The 18,485-nt window shown below is 42.5% G+C and overlaps 1 protein-coding gene across 13 annotated transcripts in view; it reads left to right on the top strand.

Moving 5' to 3' along the window:
• MYCBP2 (MYC binding protein 2) overlaps positions 1-18,485 on the top strand; it is a 426,434-nt gene that overhangs the window by 156,169 nt on the left and 251,780 nt on the right. For all 13 annotated transcript variants that reach the window (XM_077812568.1, XM_077812542.1, XM_077812622.1 and 10 more), the window contains 3 exons: positions 8,929-9,054; positions 9,145-9,272; positions 17,418-17,509. In XM_077812568.1, coding sequence (XP_077668694.1) covers positions 8,929-9,054; positions 9,145-9,272; positions 17,418-17,509 — 346 coding nt within the window. The remainder of the gene's footprint in view (positions 1-8,928; positions 9,055-9,144; positions 9,273-17,417; positions 17,510-18,485) is intronic.

The following is an 18,485-nucleotide window of genomic DNA, read 5'->3' as shown; positions in this document are numbered from 1 at the left end:
ATGCCTCATTCTGTACCTGAATGGCCAGTGTGAACAAGATTTGTCCCCCATAGCACCACTGTGGCACTGAGCTAGTCGGCACTGCTGGAATTCCGGCACTCGAGGATCCTCGTGTAACTGACATGCCGAGTCTCTTCTCCTCGGCACTGGGACTTCTGCACCGAGTCTCTACCCAGCACAGTAATCTCCCCTACTGCCTTGCCATGTTCCCCTGCTTTCCAGTGCGGACTCAGATAGCAAACCAGAGGAGGGGATATCTCTGTACTACCCCCAAACCCTCTACGGGGCCTGATACCAGCAGAGCCCATGGGCATACCTTCAGATGGTCCACTGGTGCCATCCTCTTATGGCCATCCATAGGCATCACCACCCAAGTGTCCATACTGGGACCCCTGGGCTGCATACCACCCCCCATGCATCTTGGGATTCTAGTCCCACGTGTGAGCCCCTGAGACACACTTTCTTAGCCATGGTGTCCAGGACTTTGGAGGAAGTCAAGGATATGCACCACAAGCTCCTGGACATCCTTCATTCATCTTCCTCTTCAAAATTGTCCCTCCCTATCAATGAGGCCCTTCTCGACCCTGCGAGAACCATATGTCAGACTCCAGCGTCGGGTTGCACAGACTTGCAAGCAAGAAGACAAAAAATACTATATCCTTGCGAGAGAAACAGAGTTCCTCTTCTCCCATCCTCCATCCAACTCTATTGTAGTGGATGCTGTCAATTCTCATGGCTGTCAACATCACATGAGGTCCACTCCCTACTATAGGGACTACCGTTTGGACTTATTTGGGAGGAGGATGTACTCCTCGGCCATGCTTCAGTTTCAGATCACCAGCTACCAAGCGCTTATAGCAAAATATGATTACGAGAATTAGTTGAAACTGAACAGTTTTACTGAGCAGCTGCCCAAGTCGCGTCATGAACAGTTTCTCTGCAAAGAGCTCAATGCCCTCAAAGGGAAGATCTTGGATGATTGCCTGCACCTCCTTCGGGAAACCCAACAGGTGGAGTTGATAGGCATGTCACATCAGTACTGCCATTGAGATGGATCTGGCAGCAATATTGGTCAAGGGCAAACCATAGCATTGTCTTTGCTGCTAGCTGCCTTTCTTGGATGATGGCCTTAGATTGAACCGATTGATTCACCTTCTATCTCAAGCCTCACCGAGACAACAGAGAGGCTATATAACATACTCTAAATTTCAGAAGAGCCCTAGCTTTCTACCTGGGCAAGATGAAGGCCTTCAGGAAGTCCCCCAGACTTTTCCTGTCCATTATGGGCTGGGCAATATCAGCCCAAAGGCTTTCCGAGCTATATTAGACAATGTTACCAAGTTTGCAATATGACCCCTCCAGATACCATTCATACATGCTCCACAAGGTCAATTTCCTCATCCATTGCCTTCTTCAAGAATGTCCCTGTCTCAGAGATCTGTAGAGCGGCGGCATGAGTCCACACCTTCATCTGACATTATGTGATCACTGGAAGTTCTCTGCTTCTGCTGCCATCTTTGGCTCCACAGTGCTGTCATCTGTAACTGACCTGACTCTGAAGTCCCTGCCCTCCAGAGGGGATACTGCTCAGGAGTCACCTACAGTGGAGCACCTATAGGGACACTACTTGAAGAAGACGTTACTTACCTTCTGCAGTAATGATGGTTCTTCAAGATGTGTGTCTCTGGATGCTCCACAATCTACCCTCCTCCCCTCTGTTTTGGAGTTCTTGGCAATGACTCTGTGGTAGAGAAGGAAGTGAGTGGAGTTAGCCTGTGCATGGTAACTACCCTTGTGGTGGGGCTCGAGGAGAGACAGTGATTATGTAGGCTTAACGAACACTGCTGCTGAAGTTCTTCGATCAGTACACGGATGCAAACACACCTACAGTGGAGCATCCATAGGAGGACACGTCTCAAAGAACCATTGTTACTGCATAAGGTGAGTAACTACTTCTGCTTATTTCCCAGGTACGAAATACGATGGCCTATTATCTCAGCAGACACCTCTCCCAGGACTGAATGGGAGTTGGACTCTTGAATGCTCAATCAAATATTTCTGAATTGGGGAGTTCTGGACATAGACCTCTTTGCCACTGTTACAAGAAATGCAAATGATTTTGTTGCAGGGCAGGAGAGGGTGATCAGGCCCTCACTCGTTGAGCCTCACTTTTTTGTTCCTTGAACGTGATGCCTTCTGTATGCATTTCCTCCACCACCCCGATTCTGAGGGTGATAAACAAAATCAAGCATGGCAAGGTTAAAATCATATTAATAGTTCACACATGGCCCAGACAGATCTGGTATCCTTACCTAATTCACCCAGCTGTTTGTCACGCAGTCACTCTTCCATCCATTCTTCATCTCCTTTCTCAATATGTTGGATGAATGTTTCACTCCAACCTGAGGATTCTTCATCTCAGAGTTTGGCTCCTTGATGGACTACAGGCCTAGAGACTTCCTGTTTTGAGGTGGTACAACAGGTATTAATGAACAGTAGAAAGGAATCCACAAGATTCACTTACCTTCATGACTGGGAAAGATACAGTATTAGGTGTGATCAGAGATGTTCTCCACCTACTCACTCATCCTCTCGACTGTTTTGGACGACTTTCTAGAGTTAAAGACTGGATTATTCAGGTTCCATCAGGGTATACCAGACAGCCATAACAGTTTTTTGTTTCTTGATTGAGGGATTCAGTGTTTTGCTTATCCCACAACTGAGGTTGCTCAGAAGATTAGGTAATTTTCCCCCTCAAGGTTAAGGAACCCACTGCCAAGTATTTAAATGCCTTATGAATCCTCTCTCTGAGCTAATTGTTTCTTCTTCCCTCATTAATTTATCTATGAAAGCTGCCTTGTTGTGTCTATTACCTCTGCTCAAAGGGTTGAAGAAATAAGAGATCTAATGGTGGACCACATTTCCAGTATTTTTCAAGGACACAGTTTCTTTATTTCCACATTCAAAACTTTAACTTGAGTTTGTTGTCTGAGTTTCATATTAACCCAGTCATCCATCTTCTGATATTTTCCCCAAAGCGTATTCAGTCCATTTCCCACCTTGGATGTTAGGAAGGCATCAGCCTTTTATCTGGGCAGAACAAAGTAATTTAGAAGCTCACCCAGTCTGTGTGTATCCATTGTGGGTTTGTCTAAAGGTTCAGCAGTTTCCACCCAAAGGTTCTCCAGGTAAATTTCTGATTGTATTATATAGTGCTACAAATCTGCTGAAATTCACCCTCTTAAGATGTTAGCCCATTCTAGGTGGTCTCGCTCTACCTCTGTGATGCTGCTCAAACACGTTCCAGTTCTGGACATTTGCAAGGCTGTAACTTGGATGTCAGTACATACCTTTTCTAGAAATTGTGCAATAGTCTAGTCTTCAAGATCAGATGCTGCCTTTGAAATACAGCCTTGTTGTCAGTCTTGGACGTGATTCCAAATCCCCCTCCTACTGTTGTGAATGCTGCGTGGTAGTCACCTGAAATGAAGCACCTATGGGGACACTACTCAAATAGGGAGAGGTTATTCACCCTTTGCAGTAACCGGGATTATTTGTGATGTGTGTCACCATGAATGCTCCACTACAGTCTTTCCTTCTCCTCTTCTTCATAGTTTCCTTTGGGGACTTTGCGGTGGAGAAGGAACTGAGGGCAATTTGACTGCACAGGCCTTTGTAGCGTCAGTGCAGGGTACAAGGAAGCGTAGGGTGCATGTGCAGGTCAACTGGGGACTGCTACCAAAAAATTTTGATCAAAGGTACATTGGGTGTAAGCACATCTGAAGTTGAGCACCCATCGGCACACAAATGTCGAACTGCATTTACTGCACAGGGTGAGTAACCTTCCCTTCGGTTATAGCCTTCAGGCTTTTGGAAAACACTTATTTATTTATCTTTTGTGTCTTAGTACTATTATGGAGACAGAGTTATGGATAGAAGACCTCAATTTAAGAAACCAGTACTTAGTCTGGTGGCTTTCCAGGTTTTTTGTTTTGATTCCTTTTTTTCCAACATTTGTAGCCCTTTTGCCAAACATTAATGGTAATCAAATCAAATGGGTTTGTCTCCCTTTTCAGTCTTCCTGCCAATGCTGTCAGGGCTTAGGCTATGGGTGAACTGCTTTAACGGTTAGAGTAGCAAATGCAAAATGGTCTTGGAAATGTATTTAGTAGATTGTTCAAAAAACAGAATAAATGTTGTTTGTTGCAACCTTCGAAAGACAGGAACTCCCTCCCCCCCCCCCCCCCGGCAAATGGCTCTTCAGAAGTACCTTTAAGACCCAAGCATAAAAGTTACCCTCTGTAGGATGTTGTAGCAGATTCCAGAGGAAGAGAGAGCTCTGTTTTTTTATATATACACAAATGCGAGCTGTGTGTATGTTCTATATATCAGTTGTATGAGATAGGGCATGCTGACTGACAACTGTCTGATATGGAGAGTCTTAGAATGAAAGTTCACAGGTAAAATAGAATTTCCCCTTAATAGAAGGCTCTGTAATCTGGCAAACAAAAGGTATAACAATGTCCAGCCAGACACATTCAAACTGAAACTAAAGTGAGGATAACCATTTTTAACCATGAGGATAACCATTTGAACAATGTAACAAGGGATCTTTTTGTTCTCTATCGCTTAAAACTTTCAAATAAAGATCAGATGTCTGTCTAAGAATATTCTCCAACTCAACCATGCTCAAGATATGGGCATGATGCTGGAATTATTAGGTGAAATTCTGTGGCTTGTGTTATGCAGGTCAGACTGTATGACAGGGTGGCCAAACTGCAGCTTGTGAGCCACATACAGCTCTTTTACAGTTAAAAGTGCAGCTCGCGGGCTTGCTGTCCCCGCCCCCTTCTCCTCATAACAGACTGGCTGGGAGGGGAGCTTGTGGTTTCTGCCCTCTGATGGGGCTCAGGGCACACCTGTCCAGCCTTAATCTCCTCTTTTCCAAACTAACCATAACTGGTTCCTTCAGCCTTTACTCATATGGCTCGCATTCCATCCCTTTGATCATCTTTGTTGCTCACCTCTAGATCCTTTCCAATTTCTCTGCATCCTTTCTATACAGCTGTGACCAAAACTGGACACACTACTCCAGCTGTGGCCTAATCAGCACTGAGTAGAGCTGTACTATCACCTTCTGTGGCTTGTATGCTATGCCTCTGTTAATGCAACCCAAAATTGCATTTGCTTTTTTTTTTGCAACAGCATTGCATTGTTGATCATGCTGAAGTTGTGATCCATCACATCTCCCAGATCCTTTTCAGCAGTGCGGCTGCCAAGCCAATTATCCCCCCTTCCATATTTGTACATTTGGGTTTTCTTCCCCATGGTAACACTTACATGTCACATATCTGGTGTGCTTGGAGGAGTCTCACTTTCTGGCCCAATGTGTCATTTCGAAGACATTCACCCCTCAGACCTGCAGGGACTTGAGGCTACAGGCCTGTAAGTCCTCTGAGGCCCTGAAGCCAAGATATTTGCCCCCAGAACAGTCTCTTGTGCATATCCCTATATTTTGCTGACGTCCTTGCCTTCTGTGCCTATGAGACACTTGCAGGTATCAGAGTTGGCTGCAGGATCTGGGTTTATTTTCATTACCAACTGCCAGAGGCACTATCTCATGTCAGCATCTTGCAGCACCATACCCAAGAGAAGCCCCCATGACCTCACAGTGATGGCAACCTTGATGGCACCAGCTATTCTGGCACCTGTTCCTGCCTTGGTATCAGAACCACCCAGAAAAGGTATACTATCTGCTTCTGTGCCACTGTCAACCCTATTTCTTAGCACTGACTTCTACTTCCACAAAACTTCTTCCAAAAATAAGGAGAAGAGGAAACATTTTGGCATGAGAGAACTTACCCACTTTTCTACACCAAGCATCCCAATTTGGGAGCCATTGCTGCCAAATCAATCTGTGTAGGATGAGTTGGCACTGATGTCAGAGGATCTCAATCTTCTTCCAGTATCCAGGACACTGTGTCTCCATGTCTTAGTACTTCTGGCAGGGATCCTGGTATCCTCTCTTGAAGACACAGCCCATTTCCCAGCCCTCTGGCCAGATTCTTCCAGTTTATGGAAGTAGTAAGGAACAGCCTTGGTGCATTCTAAGGCAGGCTCATGGGTCCCCAATGCCATGCTCTGTGTCTCAGTACATTTCAGCCCATTTTTCACCCTATCCCAGATGTCTCTTGGAAGGAGATGCTTCAAGATCCTGTATAGCTGCTTCAATGGCTTTTCATACAAGGGTCAATTTAGGCCCATTTTGAAGCAGCTAAGCTAAAACCCTGGGCACCATCTGACTCGCACTCTAGAAGAGATGTCTCCACTTCCTTGGCACTGGTGAAGACACCACAACTGTTGGCACTAGTACTGGCTGTTCTGATACCTACAAATTATACCAGTTCAGCTTGCTGTCCCTTTCAGGGACCTGACACATCGACTAATGGAAGACTAGGATATGGGTTATTTTGGAAGAGGGTATCCCTTGGGATACTGACAAATCTGCTGATGGATATAATGTAGAGATCACCTCACCTGATGAAAACTTAAGATTTACTGTCATGTCATCACCTGATGTTTTCAAACAGTTTGCAATCTTCACATAAAGAGCCTAAATCTGGAAAAAGGTACTTGTACAGTGGAAGTCAACAGATCTCTTGTTGGCATCTTACAGACCCAGGCTGAAGGGAAAAAAAACCACAATCCCCATTAGCCATAAGTTGTGATTGAAACCGGCTTCCACCTCACAGGTCTGTAGTAGAACACACTGTATGTATCCCAGTTCTCTTTGAGGAATTCCATTTTTGGGGTAACCCCTGTCCCCAATTCCCTTGTGGTATCTGTAGCCCAGGATGGATTAAAATGGCCCAGATCTCTTTATTCAGCACCCAAAGGTGGGGAAGGTAGAAGACTTGGATGACTTTCGATTCAGGTTTTATTTTTCAGGCTACTTAGACATGAGAGTGGGAAGTTGCCAGGCTATAATGGCAAGGTATTCCTAATGTGGTCTGGGAAACATTGAGGCCTTATCTGTAGACCACGACCTCTTCAGTGGTGCAGATAACATGGTGCTAGAGAAAATGAAGTCCACTAGGGTCACTGCTAGATCTTGTAGTCTTTCTTAGCCCTTGACCTTTTTTATAGATACCTACCATCCTTACCCAATTTCACGTTCTACAGATGGGACAGTCTTAATTTGGCAGTGATTCTCTCCACAGAGAAGATTCCAGTCCCTTTCAAGACCCACCTGTCATAGGAGGCCTTAACAACAATAAAGGAGCCAGCATCCTCAACGATCATCAACCCCAGACCACTTCATCTGTTTGTAAGAAGTGGATTTGATGGTGCACCCAATAGACACACACATTTATTTTCCCCATCTAATTCCATTCTGTTCGCTCCTTTCAGTCCTCATTTATCCTTCTTTTACACCACCTGATGTGTGATTATTTCCAGTTGCTGAATCTGGGAGACTGTCCTTGACCCACTTTCCATCCAGTTTGGCACCAGGCCTCCTCACAACTGTCCTCCCCTCCCTCTGCAGGAACGCTTCTTATGAGAAGGTCCTCCTGGAAGAATTTGACTTGCTCCTGTCAAAGGTACCATAGAGTAAGTCCTACTAGAACACCAAGAACAGGAATTTTACACCTGTTGTTTTCTCATCCCCAAGAAAGTAGGAAGTCCGAGAACCATTGTATACCTGAGGAACAAATAAGATAATCAAGAACTTGAAGTTCAGGATGACCACTTTAGGGGCTCTCCATTTCTTCATTGCTGTAAGATGACTGGTTTGCAGCTCTAAATTTGAAGAATGCATACTTCTACATACATTCTGTTCCTTTGTGACAGCTTTCACTGATTGGCCATGCAAAGATAGAACTCTTTGTGTCAAGAGAATAAACAGCTCCTTTATATTGCACCAGTTAGATAGGGAAAATATTTTCACAGTTTGCCACAGGCCATATCAACAACAGTATTTAGAACTCCTAGAGTTTCCAAGGAAACTCCTCACCTGCTTCCTCCTTTCCTATAAAATGGAGGTCAGTTGCAGAATCTAAATCTGACTGGAGGATAATTTCCTAATCTGTATAGACTCTTTTTTATGCATACAGAGTGCTGATAATTCTCCTTCACTCAATGAAGGCATCTACCTTGAAGCATTATAGACAAAAATTGACATTTTATGCCTGAGACACCCGCCTGGAGAGGTGGGAGGCTGTCTGCCATGGAGAAAGGGATTTAGCAGCCCCCAGAGACAAGACTCCAGCCATGGAGCTGTTGACCTTGGAATATTTCACTTTAGCACATCAGCATGTTCCTACAAAACTTAATTTTGCCAGAAAAATTCTGACCAGCTCTATTTCTAAGCAGAGACTCTCTCAAATGGATTAAGTGCATAGAGCTATACTTAACTTCAGCTAGGATGCCTGTTCCTGCAGCTAATCTGTTTTCTACATGTTGTTTCTCCATCCTGATCTTACTGTTGATTCTTGACCCATTTGATAAGAATATGTAGAGACTGAAAGTCAGGTGAGAAACTTCTGCTTTAACTCTTCATTTTACTTATGTATATAAAGCATACCTGATGCCAAAGGAGGAATGTGTATGTAAGGCTGTTGTTGAGAGGTTCTATGCCATTGGCCACATAACAGGTTTAGTCAAATATTTTAGTTTATTGAGAACAAATTCTTAGTAAAAAGAGTTGCCTTCGGTGGTAAGGCTGTATATTTTACCACAGTGACTTCTTCAAGTATAATTGGAGGCAAAGTTCTATTCTTCTGCTACAATATGCTTACGTGGGTGAGGGGCAAGATGATGGTGCTGCTGATACCTTTTTTCTTTAGGAGCATTCAGCTTTTCATCATAGTTCCACCAACTGTGGTTTCCAGTTACAGAAATTGAATATTTCTTTTTATTTTCTTTCAGGTTGTCTTGATACATTGGCTGCTATGCAGGACTTAAAAATGGGTGTAGCAAATACAGAGGAGGAGACTCAAGCAGTAATGAAAGTTTATTCCAAAGAAGATTATAGTGTGGTTAACAGATTTGAAAGTATGTACTCAGTATAATCTTGCTCAACAAACAGACTTTTGTTCCACAAATCTGGTTCTATATAGACCTATAATTATTTGTTCCTTGTAGGTCATGGAGGAGGTTGGGGTTATTCAGCCCATTCAGTGGAAGCTATCCGTTTCTATGCCGATACTGACATTTTACTTGGTGGTCTTGGCCTTTTTGGAGGTAGGGGTGAATACACTGCTAAAATAAAGGTAAGAGACGATCTCTTTCAAAACATACTGTTTTAAGATCATGGGTTTAGAAATGTAATTTAGAATTGATAAGGTTTTTTAATGATTTTACTAGTGGGGTGAAAGGAGCCTTGCTGTACAGTTGTAAAAGCTATCCATCAAAAAACAAACAAACAAAAAAACCCACAGAAGAATATGAATCGGGCTCCTCGCTGAGGCAGTATTGATTCAGTGCCTCATGACGATGGTAGTATGGGGGAGATATAAAACAGAGCTTCGCCACTCATCTTTAAAATCCTGTGCAACTTTTTCAAGAACAGGGGTATTGATTGGCACTGAAGTCCTGGCCAAATTTAAATTAAATGCTTTACCACTTGTCCTAAATTCCTAAGTAGCATTTCTGTTAACTTTTGGAGCTCTTCATTGATGGTGGATGAAGTGATTAGAAACTTTGTTCATTGAAGTGCTTTTTGTATCATTCAATACAAAAGGAGAATTCATATCGTATTTTTGAGGAGACGATATTTTGGTGATACTCTTCTTAGACATTACAGCTTGGGCTACTAGAAACTTTAATGTTGAATAAGAGCATGCTGTCATACTTATAGCTGGGGATGGGTGACCCTTATATTGTTTTTTTTCCCCCTAAATCCCACTGCAGTGTTGTTGAAAATACTGCCATCAGGCGCCTCAAAGCTTAAAATCTAAATAGGTTTGGTTATACAGGTTGCCATCTAACTAAAACATGCTAAAAACTATAAACAAAATTCTGTTGAGTACTAGGCTATTCCAAAAGAAGGCAATTGAGGGCAACACTCGGTTAAAATAATGCATTTAATAATTGCAATTCATTTGCTAAATTATGCAGTAAAATCAAGTGATTTTTCTAATGATAATTCTTCGTGATTATTTTGATTATGTGAAAATGGAGACAACATAGGTTCTCCAAAAAGCTTTCCATAATTTTCTGGAATCAATCCATCAAAGCAGCAGTAGTAAGCTTCCAGAAAGATAATGTGATAACTTCCAAAAAGTCCCGTCGTCTTTCCTAGTCATGACAGAAGAACTTACTGTCGTCTAAATGTTTTCATTGACCTACAAGTTGATCTGGCCCTATGCAAACACACAGAGATGATTACAATCTTAGGTCCCAATCCTAGAAACATGCCTGTGACTACCTTTACGCACTGAGTAGCCCCATTGGTGTCAGTATTGAAATTACTGATTTCAATTAATGTATCACGAAGAAAAGACTTGATATTTTTAAGGAAAAAAACAAACAGGAAAAAAAAACTGTTTAAAAGAACTTACCCATTATACAAAAGCAAAAAGGCATAAACCATGTTTTTCCACCTTTGTAGGTCTTCATTGAGTTACTCAAATGTAACTTCATACAGTCCAGGTTTCAAGATGGTCATACTTTGCTGAGTTAACGAATCTTACCATAAATATGAGTTTTTTGTCATTCAGTGATTTTTATACTGATGAATTATTAATTCCTGTTCATAGGGATTTCAGAAATGCCTCAGAGGATGTTGAAAGGAAAGGAACAAGTTAGGTTATCTAATTTATTTAAAACCTGCTTTTTCTGCTTCACAGCATGTCATTCAGATGTCATCAGTTACTTAGTTATGCTGCCTGAGATCTCTTCATCTTTCAAACAAGTGGGATTATTAAGAGGCTCTATTTAAGGAAATTTACAGGCTCTGTTCATCAATAACATTTCTAGAGGGGAAAACTGAAACTGTGCTCATATAAACAGATTGGATTGCCATATGACTAGGATTGGTGCAGAGAATCAGAACTACAAGTGATCAGTAAGAGCTAAGATTCTTCATTTGTCTCTGTGGATCACTCTCCAGGTGTGCATATGCCTCATGTGATATCTTTGAACAACAGTGTTTTTTTGGGTTGCACTTGTGCCCTGCATGCTTCTGAGCCTCCTCACCAGGTAGCATAATGGGCAGAGCACCTGCCAGCATCTCTCAGCTCCATCTTACTGTACGTGACAGTGAGGCGGGCCCAAACTCTGTCTGCCTGCTACTTCCTAGCACATTTCCTATAGCTTTATTTTCCTGTAAGTTCCCCCTTTATTTCTTTTTCTTTTAAAACCTTTCCTTAAATTCAGTCCCCTTAAGAAGGAGGAAAACAATTAGCTTTTTGCTTTGTGCCAACACCTCTTCAGTGGTGGATTCAAAACCTTTGTACTTTAAACCCTGTGCTTGTCTTGTGACTGTTTCAATCCCTTACAGACGATCATAGCCATTGTTTGTTTTGTCAGTGAGAGCCATGTGCCCGACTGATGCTCCATCTGCCCATCATTCTCCTCAAGCTCATGAAAATTCAGCGATACTTGGCTGAAATTACATCTTCTGGAGCAGTTTGGGAGGAAGTTCACATCCAGAAGAACTGGCATCAACCTCTGTGTCCCAGTCTGTCAGCTTGGGTGTGACTCCCAAGACTGGTACTGGTAAAAAAAAAAAAAATCTGACCCAGCACCCACAAGCTATAAGTAACAGCAGCCAAGGACCACTTCAGTACTAATGGCTGCTCTGGCATTGAAGACTGGAACCATGCTGTGGAAAGGTATCAGAGCACCGGACTAACCAGGGTTCCCAGCAGTGGCCTTCCCCAAAGAAAGGGAAAGTTGTGGCCTAAGAGCAGCTCTTTTATTTATTTATTTTTTTGCTCTCTTCCCAAGAAAAGAGCACTAGAGCTGTGTGAATAACTGATTTTATTTATCTTTTTATTTTCATTCACAGGCAATTCTGGGGGGGGGAGAATTGTAGTTCAGGTTGAACCGAAACTAAAAATTCTGAAAAATTTCAGCAAATTTAAGTCAACAAAAAACTAAATTTGATTTGTGCTGAAATGAAATGTTTAGTTTCTGGGCATTTTTAAAATAAAGGCAAAAGAAAATCAATGTCTAGATTCACAAAACGGCTGGAGGAGAAGGTAGCGGTGGTGGTTTTGCTGCTTGCCTTCCTTATAACCTTTAGCCCCGGGATTGGAGCACTCACCTGGTATGTGGAAGACCCAGGTTCAAGTCCCCCCACTTTGCCTTTCAGGGTTCAGGGACTTGAACCCCCCATCTAGGTGACTTCCCTAATTATTGGGGTAAAGGTTATAAAGGAGGCTCCTCCTCCTCCAATCATTTTGTGAATGGTGCTTAAGTCCCCTTGTGAATCTACCCCTCCCACCACCCCAAAAAAGATTGGCCAAAACTATTTGGGTCAATTTTGGGTCAAATTCTTGAATAGTTTAGAGTTGACAAAAGCTGTATTTTCCAGCAAGTAAACAATTTTCAAAAATATTTCTCCTAGCTCTACTGAGCACAATGCCCTTTCATACTATAGGGGCAAGTGACGCTGTTCAATCTCTGACTCTGCATTAAAGGGCCTCAAGGTCACACCAGAACCTGGGACTGGGATAGATGCCTCGGTGCTGAAAATCTCAGTACTGACATCAGAGCTGGCATTGGCAGTTAAGGCACTAATATTCCCTGATGATTTATTACTGATGGAAGCTACTTTCTCTCCAGTATCACCCTCTCTACCGAGGGCACTTCATCTGGCACCAATTTAAAGATCTCAGCTCCCCATACTGACGTCACCTCAGAGATCACCACCACCAATAGAGGAGATCTTCTACTCTGGTCACTCTCCTAATTGCACCATATCAACACCCCCACCCCTATCCAACCAGCAATCTTCACTTCCCCGCTCTCCAAGATCAGGAGATGGTTCCAGACTAGAACACTCATTTCAGAGCCCCATTTTATCCATCATGTGGATGGCAGTGGCCCAACCTGGTCAAAGCAAACCATGCAACTTCCCATTTGGGCCATAATGGGCTTTCCAGGGCGCACCCTCCAGAATTGGGTCTGCTTCCTGATAATCATGAAAATGTAGCTGGTTTTATTCTCCTGTGGCCTCAGTTTCAAGACCTCCTTCAGAAACTTTTTGGCTTAGTGATGAAGAATAGATGGATGAAGAGTCAGGTTCCCAGCCTCCAGACCAGTAACCTTCAACTTTTCCCAAAGATCATTATCCTTCCTAATGATATAGTTTTTTCTGTTCCTTTACCAGCCCTGGATGATTTCAGAGTCTTTCAGGAGTTGCTTTCTCAAAAATTGTGTATGCTATTGAGAGATTGAGACCTCAGTGATCAAGGAGATGGCCCCTAAATTATTTGGTATCATCTGTTCTTGGTGGGTTAGCAACGCTTAAAAATAAAGGCATTTTAGAGCCAGCTAAAGCTTGCTGGAGGGCTCCTGCTACCTTTTTTCCCAACTAGCAACCAAGTGGGAAAGAGATATTAAGTGTTACAGAAAGGCTTTACAGTTCTGCACACATCCAGTCCTTGGATCTCTGGCGGTCTCTGCAGTGCAGCAGAAAGCTTGACAGTTTGGCTCATCAGAGGCTACTTCCAGAGCTAAAGACTCCCCAAAAGTTGGATGTCTTTGGGAGGAAAGCTTGCTTTTCCACTACGCACAGCAAGTTGCTAAGTGTTGTTATACACAGTGAATTACTAAGTGTAGTACATTAAATATAATTTTTTGACACGAGACAAAGTATCTTTCTTCATGAACAAGCTTCCTCCAGAGCCCGGAGAGGAATTAAAGACTGTAATCTCTGAACGGTGGAAAGTGATAAAGACCTCTATATGAGCAGTTATGGATGTTTCTGATACTCCAGATGGGTCCGTGGCCATAGAGTAGAGTGAGGAGAGCTTGGTAGAGTGAAGAGAGCTTCAGGAATCCCAGAAGAGGTACACATACCATAGAAGATTTACCCTTTGAAGGAACTGACTTGTTTAGTAACCTCACTTTTGAGACTTTACAATTATTAGAAGATTCTAGGGCTACTTTTGGATCCCTAGGCTTTTTTACCCTGACCTCAAGGTAGAAGCCTTTCAGGTACCAACATCGGCCCAGACTGAGGGCACCCTCCCACTCTCAGCAAGAGCATGTTATAGAGGCGAGGGCTCTCTGGGGAAGAAACCTAGAGCTTTGAAGGAAGTCACTTTCTGCCATAGTCACCATCCACCCCGCAACATCTTTGAGACAGCGGGTTTGACCTGAAGGTCAAGAGTCACACCTGAGCCAACAAATGGATACTAGAAGTCCTCTTATGTGGGTATGTGATGCAGTTCCAGTCCCTACCTCAACCTCTTCAGGAACCTCTTCCCACAAGAGTCAACTGAAAGAAGTGGCCTCCTTGCTTTGCCCAAGAGCCATTCAGGCAGTACCTATGGAATTCACGTACCCTTATTTCCTTATTGTGGAGAAGAAAGGGGGTCTTCATCGTATCTTCAACCTCAGAAGACTGAACAAATATATATTCTGTCTCAGATTCAGAATGGCAGTGCTGCCTTTCATCATCCCTTCTCTACTGGCACAATACTGGTTCATAGCTTTGAACCTCCAAGAAGCATATTTCCACATTTCAATCTATCTGACCCATAGGAAGTATCTGTGATTCACAGTAGGGCCCAGTCATTATCAATACAAAGTACAGCCACTTGATCTGGCCACAGCGCAGAGAGTATTAAATGTCTAGCTGCAGTAGATGAATCTAAGAAAACAAAGTCTTGGGTCTAGTTATATCTAGATGATTGGCTGATCTAAAGCAGCAGGATATCACCGCAGCTCTGAAAACCATCCTCAATCTGGTCAAAGAGCTGGGCCTGATAAACTACAACAAATTGTCACTCCGACCATCGCAGACAGTAGAATTCATAGAAATTTTAATCACTTCCAAATTGGCAAATGCACATCTTCTGTAAGAGAAATTCCATTCTATTCAATCAACCCCAGTGCAAACCTGTCTCAAACTTTTAGCCAATGTGTCGATTTTCACTTAGGTGACACCACTATTCAGACATGTCTTACATCTGTTGTGGGACTGTCTGAGCTTTGTGTATCAACTTAAAAAACATCAAGTGTATGCACATCTTGGAGTCCCAGCTCATATCTTTTTATCCCTAAACTGGTGGATGTATTTCCAGAATGTTCTCTACCCATCCATCTATAAAAATGCCTGTCACAGTTGCTCCAGGAACAAGTTGGGGGATCACCCTACACCTCTTTTTAAATGCATAAAATATCATAGAATCTCAGGTTTGGAAGAGACCAGGAGGTCATCTAGTCCAGCCCCCTGCTCAAAGCAGGACCAATCCCCAATTTTGCCCCAGATCCCTAAACGGTCCCCTCAAGGATTGAACTCACAGTGCGGGGTTTAACAGGCCACTGACCTATCCATGTGGTCCAAGAAGAACGTGAGACTCCATATAAACGTCCTGGAACTTAAGGCAACTAGGTTGGCCTGCAAAGCATTCCTCTAGCTTTAAAGTATTCTGTCACACAGATCCTTATATACAACACATCTGCAATGTATTATGTAAACAGGCAGAGGGCTGCCCATTCATCACTACAAGGCAACCAGAAAATGAACATGGTGTCACTTTAATGGGATAACCCCAATTGGTGGTCTTCCAGGGACCAATAAGTTAGCAGTCTTTCTCATCAGTCAGTGTGTCACCGATCATAAATGATCTCTAAAGAGCTACGTCCTCTCACTGATGTTTCAGCAGTGGAGAATATCACAGAATTATTTGCCATCAAAGAGAATGCAGAGTTTTGCCTGTGGCTCTGTGGGTGCCTGAGCCTAAGATCTATTCAAGATGTGTTTCTCATACCATGCTGTTGAGATACGATTCTGTCGATGCCCTTGGCACCCTGGGTTATAGGGAAAATCAGGATGCAGTCACACTGGTCCTGATAGCTGCTCATTGGCAGAGACAATTCTGGTTGACAGATTTTCTCCAAATGTCCGCTCTCTGCCCTTGTATCACTTTAGGACTGTCCAAACATAACATCACAGAGCTGTGGACAGATTGGGTATGTATGTACAATCACTACACCTAATAGCTTGGATGTTGGCTGGTGAAGGGCTACTAAAGAGACTGTTCATTACAGGTATAAGAAATCCTCTTAGTTCTCCTCCAAGTGAAAAAAGATTTGCTATCTGGACAGCCCGGGATGACAATGACCCTTTGAAGGCCCCTTCCCCCAAGATCCTTGACTACCTTCTGCGACTGAAACTGTCTGGACTCTCCATTAGTTCAATCAAAGTTCACCTTGCAGCAATCTCAGTATGCCACATTCTGGTTCAGTCATGCTCTGTATTCTCCCATCTTTCTGTTTCTAGATTTTTAGAAGGGTTGAATCACAGTTACCCCACCAGTTAGGGAGCCCCCTCCCTCTTGGGATCTCAACATTGTCCTCGCAGGTCTCAAGCATCTGAATTTGAACCCCCTCTCTGAATGTTCTCTTAACCACTTTACTCTCAAAATTGCCTTTTTGGTGGGTATTACATCTGCCAGATGTGTCAGTGAACTCCAAGCCTTCATGGCTAATCACATCAAAAAGGTGGTGTTGAGACCTCATTCTAAGTTTATTGCCAAAGTTGTTTCACATTTCAACTTAAACCAAGCAATTAATCTAAAGATTTCTTTCTAAAATCCCATTTTTGTCCAGGAGAGGTAAAAAGGCCGTACTTTAGATTTGTAACAAGGTTTCTAGGTCCTTGTTATAGTCACTAAAACAGAGTCCTTTACATGGGCTCCCATCTTTTTGTTGGTCTAAGTAGCACTGCTAAAGAGTTAAGCCATCTGCTTTCAAAGAATAACTAAATGCATTTCCCAGTGTATATGAATCTGTCACATGGATGGTGTATCCCTTCCAACAAAGATTAAGGTTTGTTCAGTGAGAGCTCAGGTTGCCGCTTGAGCATGTTTTAGAAATATCCCCATACCTGAGATGTGCAAAGCAGCTGCTTTGGAGTAATTTTCTCCATGCCCTTGATTTGACAGCAAGGGTTGGAAAGGCAGTGTTACAGTCATTAGTTATTAGCTGATAAGACTCCTCAATGCCACTTTCTAGATGAGAAACTGATTGCCAGTCACCTAGAGTGGGATCCACACAGACATACTCAGAGTACTACAGTTACTGTAAAATAAATATCTATTCTTTTTTATATTTACTAATGGTAGTACACTGTTCAATAGTGTTCGTATAGAGAGAGGCAAGAAAGAATGACAAGCAAATGAGAATGGTAGAATGAAATTTGTAAATATGGATAAATATTTTATTTATTTTTGCAGTTGTTTGAATTGGGTCCAGATGGGGGAGATCATGAGACTGATGGGGACCTTCTTGCCGAAACTGATGTCTTGGCATATGATTGTGCTGCTAGGTAAATCATTTTATTTACTTTCTCTAAAGAGGCTTACAGTCTTGTTGGTTTTGTTTTGGTATGCATCTTAAACATATTTTGAAGGTATGCTAAGTAATCTGTGTTGTTAGACTCTCTAACATGTTGTGCTGCATTTATTATCTTCAACAAAAAGAAACAGAGTGAGAAGAGCAAACAAAAAACCAGTTCAGATATTGTAGGGAGACTGAGATATAAAATGGAAAAGTGAAAGCCTTCCCCGTCCCAGCCCAACACATTTACTTTTATTTTTCAGTGGAAATGTAGACATTAAATTTTGTATCTATTTGATTAAAGGACAAAGAATAGCTTTGAGAGTGCTGTAGCAGAAGGGCACTTTTTTACATATATGCTAGAAGGTCCAAATGTGGAACGTATTGATATATTTCTCAGAACTGACTAATATTGTGATTACCAAAGGAAAGGACACTGTGTTGTGCTTTGATCCATTTTGGGAGTGGGGGAAAAAGAAGCATTCTTCACTGAAATATCAATATGTATGGAATTAGGAGACTTTTTAACGGGGGAGACGGGATGAATTTACACATATGCTGAGGAACTAGGAATGACACATTTCTGTAACGATACTCAACTCAACTCACCTTTCAAAAAGCACATCTGTACCTTGAAGTCTGGATTCTTGAGTGCTGAAGTGAGCTGTAGCTCACGAAAGCTCATGCTCAAATAAACTGGTTAGTCTCTAAGGTGCCACAAGTACTCCTTTTCAGTTACCTAATGATGTCTTCAGCCTCCCTTTGAACAGAAATTGTACTTAGATACTGAAAAGGGGTGTAACCAGGAGGGCATATAATTTGCAAATAGAAAGTGATCCACAAAAAACTGCTTTGACTGCCTTAATTATTGTCCGTGTGAATGAAAAACAACTTTTCTTAAAGTTCATTTACAGCTGCTTTGGCCTTTCATGAACTTTCTGAATATAGGCAAGATTCTTTGCTAA

This window comes from Eretmochelys imbricata, chromosome 1 (genome assembly GCF_965152235.1).
Source record: "Eretmochelys imbricata isolate rEreImb1 chromosome 1, rEreImb1.hap1, whole genome shotgun sequence".
Classification (NCBI taxonomy): Eukaryota; Metazoa; Chordata; order Testudines; family Cheloniidae; genus Eretmochelys; species Eretmochelys imbricata.
The sequence above is the reverse complement of the archived record's forward strand: the minus strand, read 5'-3'. Positions and strand labels throughout refer to the sequence as shown.